Consider the following 25,924-nt stretch of genomic DNA (forward strand, 5'->3'; position numbering starts at 1 on the left):
TGTAGGGGTGTCAAAAATAAGGCCTGGGGGCCAGAATCAGTCTGGCAAAGACTGAAATCTGGCCCACTGGTTTTGAAATATAAAAATAATTAAATAAAAGATAAACAATAACAACTAAAGAAGAAAAAAAGTCTAGATATTTCAGGTTTGTTTATTTTTTTTTGTTTTAGTTTTTTTACAATAAGTACACAGTGGGGTGAAAGAATGGGATGTTTTTTTGTGAATTAGCCTGGGCGGTGAGCTGCCGGAACCTTTTCTGTAATTTTATACATTTATTTATTTGTGTTGACAGATTTTTCTAATTTGCTAGAGCAGTATTTCTTTGTCATGAGTAAAAACTGAGACGCACCGTTGAAGTTGCACGTCTTTTTCTTATATCAAATAGGATTGAATGTGTAACGTCTAAAGTGGGCGGCATGTGGCCCACGATGTAAGCTCAACAATCCTGCCTTGCAGTTTGTAGAGGATGACATGACTGCACTCTTAAATCCTGTACTGAGACACTATAAGAGATGTAAGAACCATAGATCTACTCGTTATTGACTTCGCCCTTGGTTTTAATTGTATTCAGCCACATCTTCTTGCACACAGCCTTTAATTTAATTTGAATATAGATTTTAGCACAGTGTTGGCTCACTGGCCTCTTAACAACCAGATCCTGTGGGTCTAGGCTATTGGAACCCTGTCCAGTCATCCTCAATTGGATCCCCCCAGGGCTGTGTGTTTTTTTTACCACTTCTATCTGGGTCTAATACTAATAAGTATTAGAACAACCCTAGATCGAGATGCATGTCGACAGCACTCTAATTGTAAGTCTTCTGCAAGATGTGGAGCAAGAATATGTTCCAGTCCTTGATGAGTCTGTTAGCCTGTGCGTTTTCCTAAGAAACGTGGCTTCAACCAGAAGTGTTTGATTTCAAAGAAATTTGGGACATTTAACTGTATTTTCTTAAGTTTTTAAGCTTTTCCCTACTGACAAAGACCTCCCCTATGACCATTCATATACACGAAGATAATTAGGTTATAGATTTCTGTAATTTTACACATTTACTCCTTACAATTTAATCCGAAAGAGTCATGCTCACAGATTCCTTTAATTTACTACAGCAGCATTTCTTTATCATGTAGAAAAACTGAAACATATGGTTGAAATTGTGCTTCTTTATCTTATATTAAAATGATTCAGAGATTAAATGTGCAGTTTAGTGCTGTGCAATACTGTAAATTTTGTTATGCTCCAATGCCAAGTAAATAAAGGGCCAGTGTTTCAGACACCAGTACAAATTCTGATACTTTTGAGGCAGAATATTTCGGGGAAATCACAATTCAGTTGGCTACATACTGAACTTAGGGGATAGAAACAAAGTATCAGTCTAATACCAATACCAACATCAATGTTTGGATCAATCTGCCTCCCTCTAGTGCAGACATAAGATAAAAATGGGGTGTATGTGACCTGTGATGCAAAGGAGTTTAAGATTTCTGCATTAGGATGAAGGTTTGGACTCCCCAGATGTAGCACATTTATATTCATGGTGACAGTTTGGGACACTGGACTTTTCTATAGTGTTTTGTGTATTGTATTGTATGCATGCATAAGACTACTTATGGGCCCATGAAAAACCATTGCCCAAGGACCCACAGGGCTATTTGTGTTTGGAAACTGTTGCTTAATTTTAATATGTCTAACACACCTTTTTTTTCTCTCTCCTAGACTGCATGGTTTTGTCAACAATTCACCTTTTTGCTGCTTGGCACCTGAGATAAAAAATGTGTGTGGCCGTACCAAGCTCTAGTTAAATATTGACCATCCCAAAAAACTGATGACTCATTTGGCTAATGGGGTTTAGCATAACCATTTCATTTTTTCCTGCTGTAATGCCACTCTAAATCCCAAACGTCCATCAGTGAAAGAACAAGCTAATTGTTTTACAACCAGAGATGGGCAGTAACGCGTTACTGTAATCCGATTACTTTTTTCAAGTAACGTAGTAACTTAGATTACCGTTACTTTCCCGTAGGAACGCTGCGTTACTGCGTTACTAAAACCGTGATTTTTTGCGAGAATGTCTCATGACAGTGACGTAAGCGAGTGCGCGTTGTGACAACAGCTGTGTGCAGATCAACAATGGATCATATATCGATGTGGGAGAGAGTATGAGCGTGCAGCGTTTAAAGCGTGGAAGTACTGACCTTACTTTGAGTTTGATTCCATAAAAAGTGACAAAAACATTAGCGTCCGTTGTGCGTGGGAAGAAAACTTCTTTTTACAGCGAAAAAACCCCTAAACTTCCAAGCAAGCACCGAGTGCGCAACGACGTAATGGGAAATTCACAGAGAAACTCGCGGATTCTTCACACTGACGCGCGGCACACCTGCACCAGGGTAAACCTCCGCCTACCATCCTGCTTTACAGGTGAAAATAGAGCAACAGGACCGCTAGTCTTTGACTTTATTTATTTTCTGCTGTGTTTTACTTGCATCTATTTGAAAGAGTGAGTGTAACACACAAAAAAATTATTTTATGTGCTGGAATGTGCAGAAAATAGGTTTAAATGTTAAACAAATTTTTCAAGTCAGAGAATGTTGCATATAATTAATTTTTGCTTGATGCATAAAGTTAAAAGATTAAAACTATAAAACAAGTTTTAAAAAGAGACTTTTCCATTTGATTACATTTTGTATGATGGATTATGTAGAAAAAGTAGAATTGGGCTGAAAGATCTATCGCTTTATCACCTATTCAGGTTGTAAATCGTGTTTTTAAAAAGTAACTAAGTAACGAAGTAATTAATTACTTTTGAAAATAAGTAATCAGTAAAGTAACGGGATTACTTTTTTGGGGAAGTAATCAGTAATTAGTTACTGATTACTTTTTTCAAGTAACTTGACCAACACTGTTTACAACACAGGCAACCTGAAGTCCCACATATATGCCTGCTTAACAGCTGTTGGACTTGTGCACTATACCCAAGAGGAGCTGCCTCAGTAGTATTGGACACAGGAGATACGAAGCCATGAATCTGAAAGTGTCTGCACAGAACAGCAAGTAGAGGAGGTTTGATCCAAATATTGATAGCATCGATACCAATGGTGGTGTTGGTATCGGATTGATAAAACCAGAATAGGATCGATACTTATCCTCTAAGTTGAGCAAGTAGCCCACTGAATTGCGTTGATTTTTTTTTTTCATTCTTGGCAAATTAATATATATACCTCAAACTATGGAAAATGTCAGAACCGTTTTGTGTTGACTGTCTATTTTCTTTATAGCCTGTAGCACACTTAAAAAACAGAAGTTAACCCAGACAGACTAATTTACATTCCAGGTCTCCAATAAACCCAGGCTCAAAATACATGAAAAGCTGAAAGATGTGTTTTGATGTGTAAACTAATTATTGGAAAAGTGAAAATCACAGTGAGTTAGTAGTCACTGGAAATTGCAAATTGATGATGATTCAGCTCATAAGTCATGACACACTGCTCTCATCTGCCTTTAAACGTTAAACGTATCAATATCGGTAATTGGTATCGGTATACTTGCCCCGCATCATACCAAAATTTGCAGTATGGCACAGCACTAACAGCTAACTGAAAGTCTGAATCGGTGCCAGAAGCAAGCTGGACCTTTAAGACAGGAAATACACCCAAAACATTAGTGCAGTCTGTTTTTGCATTAAAAACTTGGAACCACAGCCTAAATAAGATGTGTAAGCCAAGTGATGTGAACAACACTGTAAAGCTTCCAGAATTACCCCGTAAAAAGACTGATTCCAGTCTCTCGTCCTTCCTTAAAATAATGACCAATCATTCATCAAGTATCTTTCATGTGCCGCATTATCAGCTATAAGAAATCTGTTTTCTAGCTTAACGAGACTGCTTTTGTGCTGCATAATTTGAAAGTGTGTGGATTTATTTTCTCTTTATTTTTTGTTTTGGTGTGGATTTTCCACAGAACCATGCCTTCTCCCGCTCCCAACATCACGTTACGAGAGAACGGGAGAGAGAGGCGGGAGGGAGAGCGAGAGAGGGTGCTGTTTACATTGTGAGCAGACCTCAGATTTACAGTCATCCAGCTGCACCGCGGAGACAACAGCTGCCTCTATTTAAAGGACAGTTTTTCCGTTTTGTTGTCACTTGCCAATTTAGGCTTTACGCACAGTCATGATTTTGACGCACAGGTGAACTTACCTCACCTCAACGCACCCCGATCAGAACTCAAAAAAGGAGAAAAGAAAAGTGTCCAGTTCACACTCTCCTCCTCCTCGTTTTTCCTTTTTTAAGTGGAGCAGGTCGTCAGAGTCATGTCCAGGAAGAAGACAGCGAAAGGCAAAGGGAGCTCCAAGAGCCCCAAGGCATCTCCGAGCAGCGGGAGGACGGGGAAAGGTTTGACCGCAGCTGCTGCTCCGTCCTCCGGGCTGGTCTATCCCAGCAGACCATCCATCAGCAACAGCGGAGAGTTTTATGACATCGCCTTCAAGGTGAGCACAAGCTTAGCGTAGGGTATTCGTTTTATAGAGACTTTACCTGAGAAGTGAAGCGAATTAGCATCAGCCAATTTTAAAAAGTCCCTCTTTAAAGGAAAAAAGTGTCTTATGTTCTTAGTTAAAAGTGTGCTTGTGTCCAGTAGAATGCATGACTCTACAGACAAATCACAGTGAATGTCTGCAGACATGAATCTAAAGATGATTAAAGATGATTAATTTGCCCTGAAAAGCAGGCTTTTTCTTAAAATAGTGGGCTTTCTACTTTGTTTCTACTTTTGTAGTTTTCAGGCATGGCTGTGTATGGAAGTTAGTTTCGGCCAAGAAATATAATTTCCTATTGTGTTCATTTTTATTTCAGAATTTTCTTTTAGTTTAGTTTCTCTGAGTTATCATCTCATCTCATTTGACTGCTGGATAGTAGCTCTATATACATCATACACCTTGTCATCTATGTTTCAACAGGCTTCTTAAGCCATTCAAGGTGCTTTAAAGCAGAAAAACATACGTAACATATGCAAAAACTGTGTGCTGTGTGCTTATGCAAGAAAACAAATGTTGTTTTCAGTGTCGTGTTTTTGACAGTTTTTCCTTCTGTGCTTGAGATTTCCTCATGTTTACCTTCCAAACTGCTCGCACATGCATGAAATGCTGCTTAGTGCATCCGGTGTCTCCTTTCAAGCGTTGAACTTTAGAAACATTAAGTGTTGCTGCACACATGTTGTCCGGTGCAATAACATGGAAGAGCTGATGATGATGGAGAGAGGTTTCTATTATTAATGAGATAAATTAACTGCAGTGAAGGAGAGCAGCGGTGCTTTTTGTTTAACAGGAGTGGAGCTGACAGAATAAGTGCTACTGCCATCTCATGGTAAAGCTCAGGTTTGATATGTCCTGATAGCTGTGTCAGGAGGCAGATGCCATCAGGGATGAAGGACTGTTTTAGTTTCCCTTACAAAAAATGTAAACCCCCCCCAAAAAAAACACCATCTTGGTGTTTTGAAACCAGATGTGAGGAGTGAAAAGGTGGATGTGATTGACTGGTGCTCATAGGAGGTGATTGTCAGTCACATGATACGGCATACTTTGCTTTAATGTCGTTCATGGACACTTATGGGCACACAAATTGACAAAACTAACATTAAGTTTCACTTGTTATAAGTAGAAACAAGCAGATGAGCTTATAAGCTTATCAGGAAACTCTTTACTGACGTCAGGAAACTCTTTTGCCATACACACTTCCGTGCACCCAGATGTTTTTTTGCAGGGTGTCGCCCACTGCTGGCTGTTAAAAAAATGCAGCTTTTGCATCCCTTCCTTCTTCCCTTTTCGCAAGCTACATCTACGCTGTGTGTGTGTGTGTGTGTGTGTGTGTGTAGCCCACTTTATGTGTCTAAAAGAATATTTTTGAGTTATAGCTTATAAATGAAAGACATTTTTTCATCATTTAAAAATCTAAATATCTTTTCTGTTTTTCTATACTATATGCAATTCTAAATACACGGTAGTGCAAAAGTCTTGAGCCACTCGTCATTTGTTTATATTTTGGTAGGAAAATGGGAAATAGGTGCAGTAGTTTATTGAAATGTGCAAACTTAACACTTAAATAAATAAATGTAAATAAATGTAAGCCTGAAAGTCAATATTTCCATGACTGTTAGTGTTCCATTGTGTTTTTCTGCTTTTAGTGTATTGACAGTGTACTTGGCATTACTGCTATGCTGAAAAATGAAGCATTTTCCAATTAGTAGGTCTTGCATGGTGGATCAGTATCAGACAGTACTTTTATCTGCATTTGTAATTCCATCAGTTTTGACAAGATTTCCAACACCACTGGCTGAGCCTCCATCATGTTTTAGTGGCTGTACTCACTTTTTTACCTCTCCTCTGACCTCCTCCATGCACTTTGATGACTTATTTTGTCAAACTGTCCTCAGAATGCATGGGGATGGTCAGAGGAGATCCTTCCATCTCTCTATAAGACTTACTGTAACCGATTTTCAGTCCAATTTTGTGTGTAATTTCACATAACCCAGCCTTTTCTTCCTGTTTCCCAGATACTGTTCAGCTACTGTAGGGTTTTATGTGTTTTGGTTCTTCTTTTGTCCTCCACCCATTCAGCCAAGATATACTAAGATACACTTTCAGTTCTTTGGCAATCCTCTTGTTGGTGCTAAAATACTATTTGATATCTGTCAATCTGTGTTATCTTTAACATTTTCTATGGATTCAGCTAAAGACATTGAAATCAATTATGTGTTTTTTTGACAATTGGTTCTTTGCTTAATTATGTCTGTTATGTGTACACATAACACTGGTTCATCCCTTGAGTTAGGTACCTTTTTATGCATGAATGATTCATAGGTATATGTCAAGTGGCTTAACTTAAAAAAATATTAATCATATGGTATAAGACTGGAGTGAAGGTGAGCGAAAAAACAGCAAAAGCTTGAAAAGCCATCAGAAAACTAGAGAACTATTACTAAAAACCTATTTTGCAAATCACAAGAACGTCTGGAGTCTTGGAAGCAAGTACTACGTGTGACAATCTGGAAGAGCCAGATCTGGATACTCACAAACATTTAATGTTTTTTACTTTTGTCAAAGCTCTAGATCTCCATCGCAAAATTTGACTTAGTGGTTTTTACATACTTTAGCTAACAGAAAGACAAAAAAAGACAAACTGCAATAATTCATAAATATGTATCTTGATGCTATACTTGTCGTTAAACCCCTTGAATTAGTCTGTAGTACAATCATATCTTGACTGTTTGAAGTAAATCTCTCTGTACCTCTGTCTTGGCTCTCAACTTGGCTGAGGAATAATCAATAATGACACAGCATTGACACAGAACATACATAATTGAAAGTATGAAATGGAGATGAAAAAGACTAATGATATTCTACATTGGGCATATGCAAATCTAAATTCTCATTATGTGGGTGGCAGCTGGTATTAATAATGCACCCTGATTAGCAACTGTTCCCATGGTAGACTGACCAAAATCACAGCTCCACTTTGACTTTATGTGGTACTCCCACTTGTAACAGTTCAGTGTACCAAATGTCACCTCTGAACACGACAAATCAAACTTAAATGAACACCAATATCAGAGTAGACCACTGAATTAGAGAAAAAATGTATATATATTTATATATAATGTGATATGTAAAACATAATAAAATAAGCAGTTTTATGTCCATTGGTCTGTACATGCTGCTTTTCCCCAGTGTAGTGTATTTGTTTATGTATTTTTTTATATACCTTAAACATCTTCACACACATGCACACACACGCGCGCAAGGTTTAAAATTTTATGAACCAATACATTGTCACCTTCTGTCTCAGGTGATGCTCGTGGGGGACTCAGGCGTGGGAAAGACTTGTCTGCTGGTTCGCTTCAAAGATGGAGCCTTTCTGGCTGGGAGCTTCATCTCCACCGTGGGCATTGATTTCAGGGTAAGCATTAGCATATAGGCTACATTGTGTCTGCCTGTTGACGTCATTGCTTCTTCAGCCAAATGTACGCTTTGTCAAGTTACTGAGAAATTTTAAATTCTATCTTTATAGTCCCTATGTGAATATCATAAGCTGTGGCTGATGCTTCCATCCAAAGGAAATCTCTTCCCACTATTTTTCAAACTTAGTCTGTCTCTGAGAATTGTAGCTGTTTGCAGTGTGAGTTGTGCCAGAGATTTTTTTTATGGAGGACATATGGTTCCGAATCTTTGGGATATTTTTGAAATGCTAGAGATGTTCGCTGCCTCCAAAAAGTCGATCAGCAGTCAAAACAGGAAACATATTAGTGGAATTGTTTTGCACCAACACATGTACGGTAAAGGTTTACAGCTGTATCAGAAGTATAAAATATGCATGAAGCCTCCAAGTCTGAAAAGCCAATGCCCAAGTACCTTAAACCTGAATTTTTTTTAAGAGCCACCAGGAGGTGCTATCTGTGGTTGCTAAACAGCAGCTGTGGCTATTTTGAATAAATTAACATAATAATAATAAGTTAAAAATTTGACAGAACAATATACTTGGGGCAAGCAGCTGACATTTTCTTTAACATGAATCATCTTAAGTGCCAAAATTTGGGAAGTAGCTAGTGTAGCCAAAGGCAAATAGCCTAGCAGCTAGCAATCTATTTGCAGCCAAGTGACAACAGTGTATTATAATGCGAGGAGAAACAGCAGGTCTACGTTGTAATTTTAGTTTGTTTGAACAGATAAATATTTAAAATCAAGTCAATGTGAAAATGTTGAAAATTCAGGGTACTGTAAACGGTGTGGGTGTCAGGGATACTACAGAAATGTCTTTAAAATCCTGAAATGAATGTTCTGCCCACAACCACCACAAAAGCCAGGCTAGCATAGCAATTGCTCATAACAGGATCTCCTAAAGTTGTGTGTAGCTGTGTAGCATATTGGGTTTTTTGAGGGTTTTTTTGTGTGGTATTGTGACATTCCTAAATAATATATTTATAAATAAAATATCATAACACAGATGTGGTGAGCTAGAGTTTATCATAATCCATAGAATGGAGATTCTTAGACCTATGTTTACTAGATTTTTCCTTTATACAAGCACTACTGAGATTTTACATTGAATATTAATAAAGAGGGAAGCTTACACAAAGCATGATAACAATGAAAAAGGCTACATTTCCTCATAATGTTAATTAATAACACCTTTATTAAAGTTTTCAATATCTGGCAAATAATATTTTGACAGCTTTAACACCAAGTTTACACTTGGTGTTAAAGTCTTTATTAAATCTTCATCAAATATAAATATTTAAATATTTAATAAAGATTTTCTGTCAAAAATTGTAGGTTTAAATCAGGACTGGGACTATTTTGCAGTACCAGAGAGGAAACTTTATAGCTGCTTTCACACTTTCAGTAGTGCTCTCCTTGACGATTGAACCGGCCTTCATGTGCAAAATCAGTACTTCTTAAATTCTTCGCTTGGGAAGTGCACTGATTTTCAAGGACAGCAGCAGCAAGCGGGAGAGATTGAGAGCATATTATTGTCTGACTGCGAGTGAGTAGCAGCCGCTAGAAAAAAGGGTTCAGCTATAATGACTAGCCTTTAAAAGTTTAAACCCTCTCTGTCCCCTAGGCGACACAATCCATTTAAACTGAATGGAACAAGATGAAAAAGTTTTAGTTAAACTAAGTTAATTTATTGATGGGTTATTTGCCCAATTTTTGCCCGTCGTGCCCTGGGGGAAATTACATAGGAGGCTTACATATAAAAAAGGAAAGAAAGAAAAAATGGTCACACTTGAAGTGCCACAACTTGGGACTAGAAACAGTTATAGTAGAGGGTGTTTAATGGTAGAAAGTAGGAAAGCAGTGTTAATGCAGCATACCAGGGCATCTTTTGTTGTATATTCTTGGATACCACACAGGGGAAGCATTCTGTGTTGTAATTTTAGAGAACCATGCTGCTTATTGAGCATTTCAGTTGCTGTTTTACCAGGGCATATGTATCTCATGATACATATAAAAGAAGTAAAGGTATGATGTCGCAAGCAAAGGCTGCAAACTGTGAATTGGAACTGTGCTGAACACAACATTAGACAGCACAACGCTGTTTCAGACTCAAGAAAAACAGAACAGCAAAAGAGGTAAAAATAGATAAAAGTGCTTTGTCTCCAGTCATTGGCCACAAAGACTGTGTAACAGAAAAAGTGGTCATTATTACTTTGCAAGCAGACTATAGAGCTAAAAAAAAAACCCTAAACTTTTACAGATTCTGGATCAAAAAACTCCTGTTATCCCAACCGAGCTTTGGCTGTTAGCGTGCTCTGTGTGTTTGTCCCCTCATTATCACTTCTATGACACGAAACCATCTTTCTTGGCAATTACAGTACAGGGGACAGTGTGAGCTGATTATTATGAAAAATATTATTTGTTATTTCAAAGATACATATTTAAGAGTTTATATATATACTTTACCTAAGTCTTTTTAGCATTTATAGAGATCCAGATGGATCTCATTAGCATTTACTTACTCATATACTGTAGGCAAAACAAGAACCATGAACCTGGAACATAGACAACATAACAGTAGCCAGTGTGATGTCACTTGTTTTGGACTATATTTTGAAGCTTCAACATTTTTCTTGGGCTTTTTTGGAGCCAGAAGTGAAAACATTTATGCTAAGTTGACGTGTTAAGGGATCAGTTAATGCTAACTAGCTTGGCTAGCAAGCTAATAAAACACTAGTATCTCGTTCATAAACCAAACATCTTGTGCGGTCTGTACCATGTAGCAAGCTTTAGCATCAGTCAGATTATCAATCTAAATGGTTTTAGAGCAGGTAAAAGGCGCACGCATACAGAATAGGTCCAATTTAATGAGTCCAGTTAGCAGAGGTGAGGCATAGCAGGCCTAGCCTCCACTGTCTGTATCTTAAATCTGTTAATCAAAGTGAAGTCCAGTATCCAGGTGGATGAGTTCACCCAACTCAGAGTTGTTCTGAAGGGGGAAGTATCCTGTGAAGCTAAATGCAATTCATACAATGGGCTTTGAAAGTCTACAGGTATTTAATCACTTTTAGAGCCAACTTCGAGTGGTACTTAGACGTGATGTAGTTTTTGGTACTTGTGCTTAAGACCTTTACACACTGAGCGTGATTCTCATGCAGATGCAGTTTTGTCAGGTAACATAGACACAACAATAACATTGAAAAATTCATCCTAAAAACACACGGAAAAGTCAACTTCAAGCAAAGACGAGCTGGACCTAATGGAAGAAATGGAGATTTTGAGTTCATCCAGTTCTTGCAAGAAGGCAGTAGGACAGCAAATTTCATGATATGATCTGAGCATTCAAGCTGTATCACAATAACTCATACACGTTGGTGGCCAGCCATTAAGGGGCAAACTGATTATCGGTTTCTAGCCCAACAGCACTTTGGCATACGGAGGGGATCAAACACCCACACCTGCTTTTAGTGTACAATTTTTCCTATCACCTGATATGAGTCAGATTTCTCCCCTGACACAACAGAAAGAACCACACTTTCAAAAAAAAAAAAAATGAGAGCGATTTCTTTAACCTTTTTAAAATGCCTGTTTTACTTTTTGACAAAGGTGATAACTAAAAACCTTGCTCTAATGTTCAAGGTCTATAACTCACAAGCACTCCCACACATGCTGACATTACCGTTTACTCCTCATTAGTGCGTCTGCTCAGACGCTCATCTCTTCAGTCTCTGCCTCTGTATATATGTTTTTGAAGTCTTGAGCACTTTGTGACAGATTTCAGTTATTATTAGGAGCCTGAATATCTGGGCTAGACACTGAAAGAAGCACTCCTTTGACGGTCTTTTGAAATGCGCTCGTTTCGTCAGGCTACTTATATGGAATCATACGCTCGTTAGACCTTAAAATAATCCATGTGTGATTAACACTTTAGTGTGACTGCTTTTGTAAATGTACGGTTTTATCATCGGGATGAACGTTTTAAACAGCAGAACCTACATTAAGTCTCTCTTTAGTAAGAAAATTTACTTTAAATTGATCAGAAACGTGGTCTGATTCCCTGTATGTTAGCTAGCCCTAGCTAAAAATGACCTTCGGAAGGTGTGTGTTCCTTCTCATTGAGTGTGTTGCTTCTTCTAAGAATATATCTACCTACATTAGTAGAGTTCATTTCCCTTTCAAAAGAAAATTGCAGGCACTTGCCATTAACATTTTGTCTTTACTTAACCCCTCTGCTGTAGATAATGTTATCAGCTTGTGCTGAACAGTAAATGATGGGCGCCGGAGCTTATCTGCAAGGACGCCTGGGTAATTTGGGTGTCTTTGTTCTCATAACTTCCCTGGTACCAGAGGGTAGTATCCTTAGAGCTCAGTGAAAATCTTTAATTGGCACTGTCAGTGATATTTGAGGATAAGTAATTAATATTTAGCAGCTTGCAGCCGACACAGTGCCGCACAGGTCACCTCGACTCTCACCCCACGCTTAATTAAAATGAATATTTTAAGTTAAATTGCTCATACTGGTAAGTTACTTGGGTGAGTTTTTAAAGATCTGTTAGATGTGAGGCAATAACAGATTTTATGAGCAGGTTAACAAAAACTTATCTCCTTTTTTTTTTTTTTTTTTTAAATTTGTTGAAGTGTAAATATGATGTCAGAGTTGCCAGTAGTGCAGCCTGTGTGTTCATGCACCCATTAGGGCAGAAGCACTGAAACTGAAGTGCTGTAAATGTGCTGTCGTAAAGTTTAAAATGTGATATATTCCAGCACTGAGTGCGGCTGTGAGTGTTAGAAACCAGCACTATCGGCTCTGTCAGGAATGTGCAGCAATGTGACCTTTTTACATTTAAGATAATGAGGAATATGTCTCAGCACTGAGCAGGGGAAAAAAGTTTTTGGTACTTCTGCCTGCTTTTTTCTCTCCATCTATTTATATTTCACTTGACAGGAAGAAGTGATGAGTCAGAAATCAAACTTCAAACGCTGCTCGACCTCTCTCCTGTTCTATTTTTATTTGTTGTCTTTTCCTGGGAGAGGTTTGTTAGAATTTCTGACGAGATTTACCTGTTCCATGGTGGAGGAATGGCAGATTGTATCCCCGTTTCTCTTCCCTGCTGTCGATGATACATGTGTGTGTGTGTGTGTCTGCATTTAATTATTTGTGTTTTCTCTTATTACCATAATGTGGTTTTCTGTCCCTTTCTCCACCCATTCACACAGCTTTAAATGCTGCACAGCACCAGGCTGGCTAATCATTAAACACAATGCTGCACAGTTCACATCGACACATGTGGTTTGTGTGTGTTTGTTGCTCCTTCCAGGCCACACACAAACACACACACACACTAACAGTCAGAGCATGACACGCTGTTGACCACCTCACTGTATTTTCTTTTTGAACTAACTGCCATGTGACATGTTTTGCTTATGTCATTGTATGTGGGAATACAAATGTCTAGACAGGAGGGACAGCTGATCCAGAATCAGTTGCAAGGCTCTTATCTTAAAGACTCGTAGTCCTGTGTCACTCAGATGGAGCACTGCTCCCAGACTTTTAAGATTATGCTTCAAACTTTCCTTTTCTTTTTTTTAAAGGCATATCTTTAACCCTATCTTAGTTATTTTGCAATAGGCCTAGACTACTGGGGGCTTCCCATGATGCACTGGTTCTTCTTAACTCACCTTTTTTCACTCTCTTTGTGCTTATACACCACTCTACATATAATCATCTTGCTCTCTACCTGTTTGTTTTTTGTCCCGTCTCCTTTCCCTCAACCCCAATCAGTCGAGGCAGACGGCCGCCCCTCCCTGAGCCTGCGTCTGCTGGCCGCTTCTTCCTGTTAAAAGGGTTTTTTTCCTGCCCACTGTCGCCAACTGCTTACTCGTAGGATGCCGTGTGATTGTTGGGGTTTTCTCTGTGTTATTGTTCGATCTTTACCTTTCAATATTAAGTGCCTTGAGGTGACTGGTGGTGTAAAGCAGCGGTCCCCAACCTTTTTGGCACCACGGACCGTTTTATGTCCAACAATATTTTCACGGACCGGCCTGTAAGGTGCCACGAATAGATACAACAAAAAAAGACAACAACAGTACTGGTACCTAAAAAAAGAAGATTTATTCAAAACACACGGGAAAATGAGTTAATGATAAAAACGATTAAAAAAAAAAAAAGATAAAAACCCCGAAAACTATAAATTTCACACCCGAGCCTCAACTCTCGTGGCCCGGTACCAAACCACTCACATAGCGGTACCGGTCCGTGGCCCGGGGGTTGGGGACTGCTGGTATAAAGTGCTGATGTAACTAAATCAAGTGTTAATCTAACTCACAGTTGGTGCCATATTGCAACCCACCACTACCCTTGTCCCTCCTTTCATCCTCTATCTGACTAAATAAGTGCTATATCTGTAGTCACTGATGCGTGTTCCATGGTGTGCTGGTGTCTTGCATGGTAGAGCAGCGAGGTGTACTCGCCCCAATTTATGCACTCCACGTATTCACATGGAAGAGCAGGGAGGTCCCAGAACAAAGCTATGCTGCAAAATATAAATGAATGCAGATGGAAATAACAATCATCCTTTGACTATTATGGTCTTGACTGAGCTTCAGAGTTTGACTTTTGCATAATCATCACGTCTTAAATATCTGAACTTTACATTTTAAAATATTTCTCTGTAAGCTGATGGGCTGGATTTGATGAAAATTGCTTTGTCACTTTTTGGCACAAAATCAGAAGAGATCACAGATCCTTTCAGTGCACACGGAGCTCAGGATTTTAACATGTATGTCGATGCCCAAAGGTGGAAGAACTGAAAACACACAGGAGAAATAATAGCCACAGTGTTTATCCCCCTTGGTAATGACTAACTAGAAAATAAATTACTGTGTAAGATGGAAGCAATAAGGGTGCAGCAAATACTGAAAGTGGCTTTTGAGAAGTCTCAGACTCTATTCTGCACATTCTAAACATGATTGCATGCTCCAGAAATGTACCTCTTCTCTGGTAAATTACTCACTGAAAGAGAAGTCACTTCCTGTTGTGTTTTACTTTGTGAGCTCCAAGGTTAGATTTGGAGAAAAAAAGCTGCAGGACTGATTTATGGTGCAGAACTGGAACACACTGTTTCTCTTCTAGGGCAAATTAAACTAGCTCCTTAGAAATGTGTCGTGATCGATACAAAATCACATCAAAATCCGTTATCCTCTTGACCAAAGACAGAGAGGTCGTACTTTGCATCAGAGAAAACACCTCAGTTAATTGTTTTTCACATTTCGGCTAAATCCGTCACCTAAAATGTTTTTAGGGGAGGAAAAGTGAGGCATTAAAATCCATCTACTTTGGAGACTTATAGCTTTCTGGGCCACATGTTTTGATCTGGACCCATGTTGAAGTTCACTTGGTAGAACATCTTTGGGATTGGGATTGGACACCAGTTAATGTGGATCATCAAAGTAAAAATATCATGTCACTTATACTTAAAATAACAGTGTCCCCAAACTGCTCTTTGGAAAGGTTTTCTTAAAGAAATTTGACAGAGTTCAGGTTGTATGCTTTTATTTGTTGACTGTATTAAAATTAGCTTGTTCGTTCTGATCAAACTCCCAGGGCTAAAATTTGATGAGGTTGCTGGTGGTGGAAGATGAAGAGGGGAAGAAAACACTTCAGCAGCAGTATATGTCTGACTGAATGACTGGATTTGACTGGATTTGTGAATGGATGCTACTGTATGGGCTCGTCAAACTGCAGGCGGAGCAAAAATATGTGGCACTGAAGTCAGCCTGTACTCTGCATTTTACTACGTGGCTAAAAAAGCAATCTTGGTTTGTTTAAATCACAAATGTGAATGAAAGCGCTCAAACAAACAAAAGCTTACATCCTGTGAATCTGTGGCGAAGGCAGATGGTGGATTTTTGAGAAGAACTAACACAAAATTGTTTACTCTTTAGTAAAGACGAAGCTCTTGATAGGCAGCTCTGGTAATAATCAGAAAATGTCACATTTCTTCACAACATTCCCCCTAAACTTTTTCGGAAAATGCTGAAGATCAAAAAGGTCACAGTTTCAGCAGCGTTTAAGAGTTCTTGTGACGTTTGAGAGGCGCTGTTTTTATCTTCATCTTGTCTGCTAGTTTCAGGAGATTCTCAGCAAATGTTGTTAAGCCTAAATTGTTTCCGTGAATATTAAGCTTGTGAGATTAAGCCTGCTTTACAAGGCTGGGGAGCAACAGTGTTCATGGAAAATGTGTTAATTTTAGACACTGGCAGTAGTACTGCAGTGAGATAGAAGCTCCTGGCTGTGATCTCAGTAATTCAATATTTCAGTGATCTCAGTTCTTACTAATCAGTATTAGTATTTTTGTCCCTTTCCACAAGTAACTCTGTGTATGTGTATACTTTCTGTACACACATATCTATAGGGTGTTACTACACATAGCACTCCCTGAGCCAGACGTCCATCGAGCCTGGGAGGCTTTTTTGGGGGCGGCTAATCTTAACGGTACCAGTGAACACTGGCAAACTCAACAGATTTCACAGTCGTACGTTTTAATAAACATGTGATATTTCTGCTTCATTTTCTGCTTCGTAATTTCCCGCTGACCGCGCTGGACAATGTTGGTTGTCATGGTAACAATGCACAGGTACACCAAAGGCAATTTTCATTGCAAAAAGCTAGAAGGCAGTCTTCAATATGCATGAAGCAGCAAAGACATCCACAAATTAGGACACACGCTTCTGTCATTTGCTTGGTGTCGTTTTATTGTTTTCTTTCAAGTTGTAGAATGAATCACAGACTTGATCCTTGCAGCCTACCAGTGTATCTATATTACATGTGGTGGGATTTGCCAGTGACCTGATGCACCCAGGATATGCATTATTTATGCTGACGTAAAGGCACTTATAGTTGCGTAACACTGTGTAAGCTGTGGGCTCAGCTGTGGACAGTGAGATGGCTCTGTGAGACAGCATGGCTGCTATAAAGTGGAGCCTGTATGTATGTGTCCTTTGCAGACTGTAGCTCCTCTTTTTTGCTTTTCAAGCATATAATAAGTAATTATTAATAAAGATGATTAATTTTAAGAAACCAACACAACCAACTACAAACAAACACAAAACCAACAGAGGTAACCCCCCCCCCTCCTTAATTGGAGAAAGGGAAAATGAAATATTATCTAACTATAGTATCTTAAAACATGTTAATAAATATCTATTCATTTTTATAAATTGTGTTTTTCTGGATAAAACCAAGCAGAACTTTCTTTTGAATGAGTTTTCGCATCACCTTTTCACTGAATCATCTTTCTGCACTGTCGAAGGCAGTGTTCCTTTAGCCCTCATAACCACCATTTGTAATTATTAACAACAATTTAACACAAACTAACAGATAAAACTGTGCACTGCAAACTAGTCTGCATTCAAAGGTATAACAGGAAGCCATGCGTATGAGGTGTAGGGTATGGTAGATTTAAAATCCACAGGTAAAATTAGACTTTAGTAGCACATTAGAATATTTTCACTTTGGTGTGTTTTGGCTAACTTTAAAATCAAACCAAAAATCAAATCAAATTACTTTTATTGTCACATCACATGCAGGTACATTGGTACAGTACATGCGAGTGAAATTCTTGTGTGCAAGCTTCACAAGCAACAGAGGTGTGTAAAAATACAATAACATAAGAACAAGCAAATATAAGAATGGATAAATCTGGGAGTTATATGAATCAATATATGTACAATATAAAAGTGTATGCGCATTACTGAATGTGTATAGTAAATATGTATATCTGCGCGTGTGTGTGTGTGTGTGTGTGTGTGTGTGTGTGTGTGTATATATATATATATATACATACATATTTTAAAAATTAAATAGAATAGACAATAAAATAAAATATGGAGAGTTTGGCAGTTGGAAATGTGCAAAACAAGTGGCATTTATATACAGTATAGAGTGCATAATGTTGAAGTTCTGGTAAGTGAAGCTGAGGTGTCTATGAAGTGTTCAGCAGTCTGATGGCCTTATGGAAGAAGCTGTCTCTCAGTCTGCTGGTTCGGGACCGGATGCTGCAGAACCTCCTTCCTGAGGGAAGTAGTCTGAACAGTTTATGGCTGGGGTGACTGGAGTCCTTGATGATCCTCCCCGCTTTCCTCAGGCAGCGCTTCCTGTAGATGTCCTGGAGGGAGGGAAGCTCACCTCCAATTATCCGTTCAGAGCACCGCACTACTCTCTGGAGAGCTTTGCGGTTGTAGGCGGTGCTGTTGCCATACCAGGTGGTGATGCATCCAGGGAGGATGCTCTCAATGGCACAGCGATAGAAGGCCCTGAGGATGCGGGGGCTCAAGCCGAATCTTTTTAGTCTCCTGAGAAAGAAGAGCCGCTGCTGCGCCTTCTTGACTGTTTTGTTTATGTGTGCTGACCACGTAAGATCCTCAACCAGATGTACACCAAGGAACCGGAAGCTGCTCACTCTCTCCACAGCAGAGAGAGGGAGCAGCTTCTCCTAAAGTTTATTTCATGACTTTAGGAGAAATCATGAAATAAAAAGAACTACACTAAGGTGATTTGTACTGCTTTCAAATGTAAAAATGGATCAAAATTGACCTAAGCTGTGTGTAAGGGTTAAAAAATGGAAAGGTACAAATTTGGAGGTTCAGATAGTTGCTGATGGAGCAAATCATTTCACCGTCATCGGGTAAAACCATTAAAACGAGCAGATATGGATGATGGTGTTGGTTAAATTGTAATGGTTACAATTTCTTTTCCAGCTTCTTTCTTGGTTAGCATAGTGGCTTGATTTCACTTTGTCTGAACAACACATGTGCTACAGACACATGACAAACATTGAAAATTGCTGTCACCAAAAAGGTTGTCATTCGTAGCCATGAACACAGAAAAAGAAGCTTTTTTGTGACTATTGCATGTTTTAGTAGGCTTTACAGCTGCATATGGCATTAATCAGCTGTACCCATTTTATTTTTAGCACTTAAAGCTTTTGAATATTATTTATTTAAGTTTTGTGTTTGAATTATGTACTTAGTACATGTGATGCATTATAGCTCTTAAGGCTATGGCACCAGGCTGTGGGGTGGAAAGTGAAAAGCACAATCATAACATAATCAGAATCATAGCACACCTATGATATCAAAACGTGTCATCATGTGACTCGAAGCATTGATCCACAGTTATCAAAAATTCTGTTCAAAACCCATCAAACCTTGGAATCGCCCACATTGCAATGATCATTGTCAGAAATCTCATTTCAGTCTGCAGCACATGGTCTCCTCCTCTCCTGCAGTATCTGCTGAAAATAAGCCATATGTAGATGCACTTCAGTATTCATGAATAAGCAAAATGATGAAACACACTCATGCTAATAAGCTGCCACAGGATAACAACATCAGGAACAGTACAAAGCCACATTTTCTCCACTCTTACATAACCTCAATCATTCCTGCTGTTTTTTTCTTTATTTAAATTCTTTCTGTAGGTTTTCATTTACATTTATGTGGCAGTGTTTTTTTTTTAAACCTTGGTAAATAATAAGCTGCAGTGTGAGAATATTTATGTTATTATTACTAGTAAATTGACAAAGGGGACCTGGACACCTTGGGGACAGATATACAATAAAATGAGATGCTTACAGAATCAAATGTATTGGTCTGCTTGTATTTATTTGCTTTTGCATCAGACAACTCTTCATGTGCTTGTTGAGTTCCCAGGAGACCGTTGTTATGGACCAGTAACCGTGACAACGATGCAATGCGATGAATATGTTGGCACTGCTTCCACCAGATTCAGCTCGTTCGGCTGGCAGATGGCTTTCAGGCTTTTTTTGAGCTTCAGGTTTATCCGAGGTCCTTCTCTGGTGACGGGGGCATGTTGATGTTGTCGCTGTTGATGTTGCAGCCGCTACAACCATAATCTCCATGTGGTGACAAATATACAGATGGGGGTATTAGTATAGTATTCCATCAGGACAGGTTTGCTCAAAAGAAAAACCTCACTTCCCATTCTGACAGTTGACTAATCTCAGACTGGAAGCATTCCAATTCAATCACAGTGCTGCAGTGAAGGCTGCCGAACACTGGAGCAAGTCTGGGTTCAAGTGTCAATCTGTGTGGCACAGGACTGCCCATAGAGAACTGATTTCTTACACTGGGAAGCAAATTATTATCTGCACACATCATGATGGAATTGTTAGCAATTTCAGAGCCACAAGGCACCTATCTTTAGTATTACTGGGAGGTTATATTTTACAACTAAACACAAGTTAAACAAGGTGACTTTGAATCACATGACAAATTTTTAAACAATGCGAGTTTTTTCTTTTTAATAAAACAAAAGTTAGCGAGTAGATTACATTTCCAAAATACTGCCAATGGCCCTGTAATATCAAAAAATGTAAATGACCAAAAACCCTTTGAGGCAGCATGGAAATGAATCACATCCTGATATTCAGCGAGGACATGTTTTATTAGGGATCTAATGATTCTCTACATCTACCATTTGGCTCTTTACTCAGGGGAATGACTGATCACGTGGTCGTAATTGGATCACAAACAATAAACGAACTATAGTATTCAAATTTACTCTTTATGGGATCTTCTTTTTCTTTTTTTTATAGAAATGAAAGCTTTCATCAGTCCAGCTTCTATCAGGAATTAACAATAATCATTACCAAAGACATTTCTCTGGCTATATTTACACACAGACACACATGCTGTTTCCACCAACACAAAATCTGCTCTTAATTTAAAACGGTTAAACAGACCGCTCAGCTAAGCTGTGCGTTTTACCACAAAGCGGTCAAGGTTTGAGCCGTGGCTAGAGACTGTGGAAATCCCTTCTGTGTTTCAGACGCATTACAGCCTTTTATTGCCGTGTAACAGTGGCAGCTTTATCATAGTAAAGAGGTTGTCCTGTCACTTACCATACCACTCTTTTTTTTAAAGAAAGGACTTTTAAAAACAACAACAGAGCTGACCACACAATAACACCAAACCAAACACAAAAGAGTTGTAGAAGAATTAAAAATGCCACATGGGGATAATCACAGATGACCAATCATGGACCTTTACAATGATTGTATGACTAGCTTAAGTTGCCTCTTGATGCTTTCATGCAAACATGGAGTGTAATGGAGCAGATTTGTAATCAGCTGTAATTTCAGTTGTAAATGATTATTATTGATTATGATTATTTTGCTCTGTTTTTGTCCAAATGATCTCATATCTCCTGCTCCACCTGACTGAAATAAAGGTTTCTCTTTGTGAAAACCTAAAGCCGCTCATCGATCGTCCCAGGCACAGTGCAGCGGGAGAGAACTCATTATTTACAAAGGAATACGGCTAACCTGCAGTTTGATTTAAGGGACTTTCTCAAGCCTGTCGGTCTTCTTGCTGGAGGCCCAGGAAAACCAGAATACTGCTCCAACAATTGTGGCATATTTGATGAGGTATGGTACTCCCATCTGTCCCTCAGTGTAGTCTGACAGGGCCAGATTGATGCAATGTGCACAGTGCATGGTTGTAAGGCCAGGAAATGAGTTCTAGTGTCTCTGCTTTTTGTCTCACTTAAGCTTCTCAGCATGATCACTCTGACACTCTCATACCTCACACCAGCTCATACCGAAGGATAAGGAAAAGAGACTCACCAGCTGCCACTCGGGATCTGTCACTCACGAAGGAGCTCTTTGCTTTTTTTAATCAAACGCTTTCCACTTTGTCAGGTCTCCAGAAAACTATGTCATCTTCATCTATATTCAGTGAGTAGCCTCATCAACGCTAATCCCCACTCTGGGAATTTTAACCGCTCTGCCACCAGCTGGTCATCCAGAATCTTGAATAATTGGCGATGAAACAGACTTCGGGCAGAAAAGCTATTTTGTTGCCCTGCTTGACAGTAAATATGTAAAGATGTTCCATGTACAGTGATTTAATTGAATGGCTGCAGGATTTACTTTGAAACTGTGACAATAAGCACAGTTCAGTCAGTTGCAGTAAGCAAATAAAGAGTTCACAGCTGCTGTGGTGAGGCCACTTTGACTTGAGACATTGATTCATTATTCTCAAGCCTTTGAGAGTCCACTGCAGCTTTCCTCCTAAAGACATACAAGATTACTTCGAAAGCAGCTGCTTTATATTTATTTTTCTCAACTTTTATAAAGCAAGGTATTTGCAAAAGTGTGTTCTTCTCTGAGGTGTTTTTGCTCTTCTTCTGCTGACTGTCATCCAACTCATATGCATCTGGTAGTTTGTGCTCAGCTCTCATAATCCAGCAGCTTTTTACAGCGTGGAGGCACAATGCTTTTGGCATAGGTAACATATCATGCCCTCCTCATTATATCTAAGCCAGGTACGTTTTTTCAGACCTCGTGGGTCATAACTGACTCTGTGTCTGGGACTATTTTTAATAATATAAAGTTAAAATTATGTAAACATAAGCTTTGTATTAATACACACTTAATGACTTGGCAACTTAACTCTCTTGCTCCCAGGCCAACTCTGATCCCCTCCTTCATGTTAAAACCTGATAAATTTAAAGCACCTGATCAATAACACGACTGCCTGTAAGAAAAACATCTGCAGCATTTCTCAGCATCACGAGCAACACCACCAACTTCCATCTACATCGATAATTTTCAGTGGTTTATGTTCTGTTTATAATGTTGTTTCTCTTTGGCAGTGCGACGGCACTGTACCGCTATGTTGGTTTACCAATGAAATGCTGTCGTAGATGCAAACGACAGGCACTGACTAAGCACAACCACAGACTGTGTGTTAAAAATGCAGTTGGTGGAAGCCCAGTTGTGAAGCTTGAAGCTCAGTGTTTTGTGCATTTTGATATTTTGAGACTCTACGCCACAAACTAGTTGTTGAACTGACTGGGAGGCCATTTTCCTGTAGACTTCTATGATATCTAACTTCTTTGTGAAGCTAAGCACGTGGGCCTGAAAAATTAAGCTAACATGAAAGAGCCAAAAATTGCACTTACTCTAGGTGCCACTTGAGGATGCCTCTGAAAGCAGATCAGTCATCACAGACTTTTAAAGGTAAGCCTGGTTAAAGAAAACGTTTTTGTCTCTATGATTAGTCTCTCCCTCCATCCAGCTGAACTGTTTTGTTATTTTGGAGCATTTTTAAATGTAACTATCTGACAACTATTATGGCCCATCCGAGATGTTTGCCTCTCAGTACACTGACAGCACACAATTTATGTTTGCAACCTGCTAACGAAGCATGCTACTGTTAGCTGTTATACTTCTAACACAGTAGTCACCAAAATACTAACGTCACACTTACCATGTCCGTCTTTTGAAGCGATCTGTGTTTGAACTCAATCAAATGGACCTCTTCTGGCAATTAGAAAGAATGCAGATTTAAAGCACTTGTGTTCTGGCTTTAATTTTGAGACCTTGAAGTTATGTCCAAATTTCTTTTAATTTGTTTATTTTTTGTTTTCAATAAATGTTTGCCGCCTTTGGGAAAATGTTAAGTAGAGTTACGGGAGTTGGGATCAACAAGTTTAACATTATATTGCTCTTATAAAAAATTAATAAATACAACAATTATACGTATTTTATAGATTTTTTAAATAAAATATATACACTTATAACTTTTTTAACAATAAATAAATTATATTTTATGGCAAAATGATATTTATAATATCTCTACTTAGTTGAGCACTTGAAGCACTCTATTACAAGTCTCATTCACCAAATCACACTCTCATAGCATAATCATACTGAAGGAGGCGGACTGGAGGAGTCGGAGATAGAGCTGCCGACCTTCCAGCCGATAGACGCAACGTTTCATTTGCTCGCTGGCTTAGTGGAGCGGCAGCTTCAAAGAGCCTTTAGTTCTTCTGATCATGAAGTCAGAGGAACCACTTTGTGTACAAACTCATAAATGAAGATTTTTGGGGGGAATGCTTTAACCTTCAAAACTTTATGTTTTTAGAACCATTTCTTACCTAAAAAGCACTTAAACATATTTTAAAACTACATCCTCTTCCTCACATACAAGGTCTTGAAAAATCAGGTCTATCTTAAAGACCTTATAGTACTGTATCATTAGAGCACTTTGCTCTCAGACTGTGAGCTTACATGAAAGTAAAATGGGAGGGAGAGCCTTCAGTTTTCATTGCCCCGCCCCTCCCTGAGCCTGATTCTGTTGGAGCTTTCTTCCTGTTAAAAGGGAGTTTTTCTTTCCCACTGTCATCAAAGTGCTTGCTCATACGCGGTCATGTGATTGTTGGAATTTTCCCTGTTGTATTATTGTAGGGTCTACCTTACAGTACAAAGCACCTTGAGGTGACTGTTCCTGTGATTTTGTGCCATATAAATAAAATTGAACAGAACTGAATACATTCATTCATTTTTATATATATTCATTTGTAAAATGAAACTAATTATTTATTGATATTTAATTTGTATTAAAATAAATTTCCAATATGGCAAAATTAAACGCTGTTTTAATTTTGCTAAAATGCTGATTAGTGCACTTTCTAAAAACAAAGATGATCATAGTTTTAATTTTATTCCGCAAAAACATCCACCACACAGCTTTCTGACTCTTGTACAGCTCTATTAAAACATCACATTTCTGTAAGTTGCCACAGAAATTAAAAAGAAAGAAAGAAAGAAAGAAGTAAATTATCCTTCCTTCCATAAACAAAACTGCCCGCTTCAATTAAACAGACTCACAGAATTGTACTGAGGAGTTTGGCTGCGAGGCTGGAGGCACTCATAATTGCTGAAGCGCTGAAACACACTGCTCATTCACTTTTCCCCATCCTCCTATTCTCTGCCACTTCAGGGATCCAAACTGGCAACTTTGATGCCCCTGCGAGTCTTTGTTTTTATTGGCTTTGCACAGCCTTGGCGCATGGATGTTCAAACGTGTTTTTATAAATAAATCTGAGAATAACTTTGCGAGGCCTAAGGCTGACCCTCGGGTTATTATTGTCACTGGTGGGAATGAGATTTATAATTAGAATTTTTTTTCTTATATTGTAAGAAGGTGGGAGTGGAAAATAAATCATAACAGTGGCATTGCCATTTAATAAAAGCACTGAGTGGAATAGGATTACCTGGCACTTTCTGCGCTCTGAGATGACAGAGTGATTCTGAGTGAGGAATTGGTTTTGCTTGTGTGTGTGTGTGTGTGTGTGTGTGTGTGTGTGTGTGTGTGTGTGTGTGTGTGTGTGTTAGTGAATGAGTGCTAGGCGGCTAGACTCAAATTGCTAACGAACTCCATTTCAAACTCTGAGGAAAAATGTGTGTGTAATTTGTCATGAGAAGTAACAACACAGCTGTATTCACTTCTGTTCCCTCCATATGGATATTTATCTCATCTGAAGGCATCGCTACATGTCCACAGAGCACAATTTCACACTGCACTGCTTTCATTGGGTTTACACAGACACTACTCTTGCGGCTTATTTATGAAAACGGATACCAAGGCACTTAGAGACGAATGGCATTCAGTCAAATTTAATTTTTTTTGCATTGTTACGGAGATTAGCACACCTCAGAGTAACATAATTACATGCAAGTTCAATTTTTAAAAAATCAAGTGGTGTAAAAGCTGCCAAAATCATCCCTCGGGGTGAACAGTTTTAGTGCTGTTATCTTGGTGTGTTAAAACATGATGTGACAGGCGAGTGGTTCATCTAATTCTAAAACCAGAAACAGTTTGGTATTAACTAGGTGTTAGCCAATGAGCATATCCTGGATAATCCTCCTATCTCTAATCATAATTGCAATTTATACTTTTAATTTATCCTATATTTGTGGACAGAAACTTTGCATTGCCTTGAGGCAACTTTTGTTGTAATTTGACACTATATAAATAAAATAAAATTGAACTGAAAATTAGCGACTGAGGCCATAAATTCTTTAGGAGGGTCTAACATGGTCACAAATGGGTGTCATCCCATAGATTTCTAC

The 25,924-nt window shown here is 38.7% G+C and overlaps 1 protein-coding gene across 1 annotated transcript in view; it reads left to right on the forward strand.

Annotated features, from left to right (window-relative positions):
- Window positions 1-3,889: 3,889 nt before the first annotated feature.
- The window catches only part of LOC102312683 (ras-related protein Rab-26), a 153,728-nt gene continuing 131,693 nt past the window's right edge, over window positions 3,890-25,924 (forward strand). The window contains exons 1-2 of the mRNA XM_005941767.3: window positions 3,890-4,481; window positions 7,834-7,944. Coding sequence (XP_005941829.3) covers window positions 4,305-4,481; window positions 7,834-7,944 — 288 coding nt within the window. The 5' untranslated portion in view covers window positions 3,890-4,304. The remainder of the gene's footprint in view (window positions 4,482-7,833; window positions 7,945-25,924) is intronic.

The sequence above is a fragment of the Haplochromis burtoni genome, unplaced genomic scaffold (assembly GCF_018398535.1).
Source record: "Haplochromis burtoni strain Fernald_Lab_line unplaced genomic scaffold, NCSU_Asbu1 Contig_308, whole genome shotgun sequence".
Lineage (NCBI taxonomy): Eukaryota > Metazoa > Chordata > Actinopteri > Cichliformes > Cichlidae > Haplochromis > Haplochromis burtoni.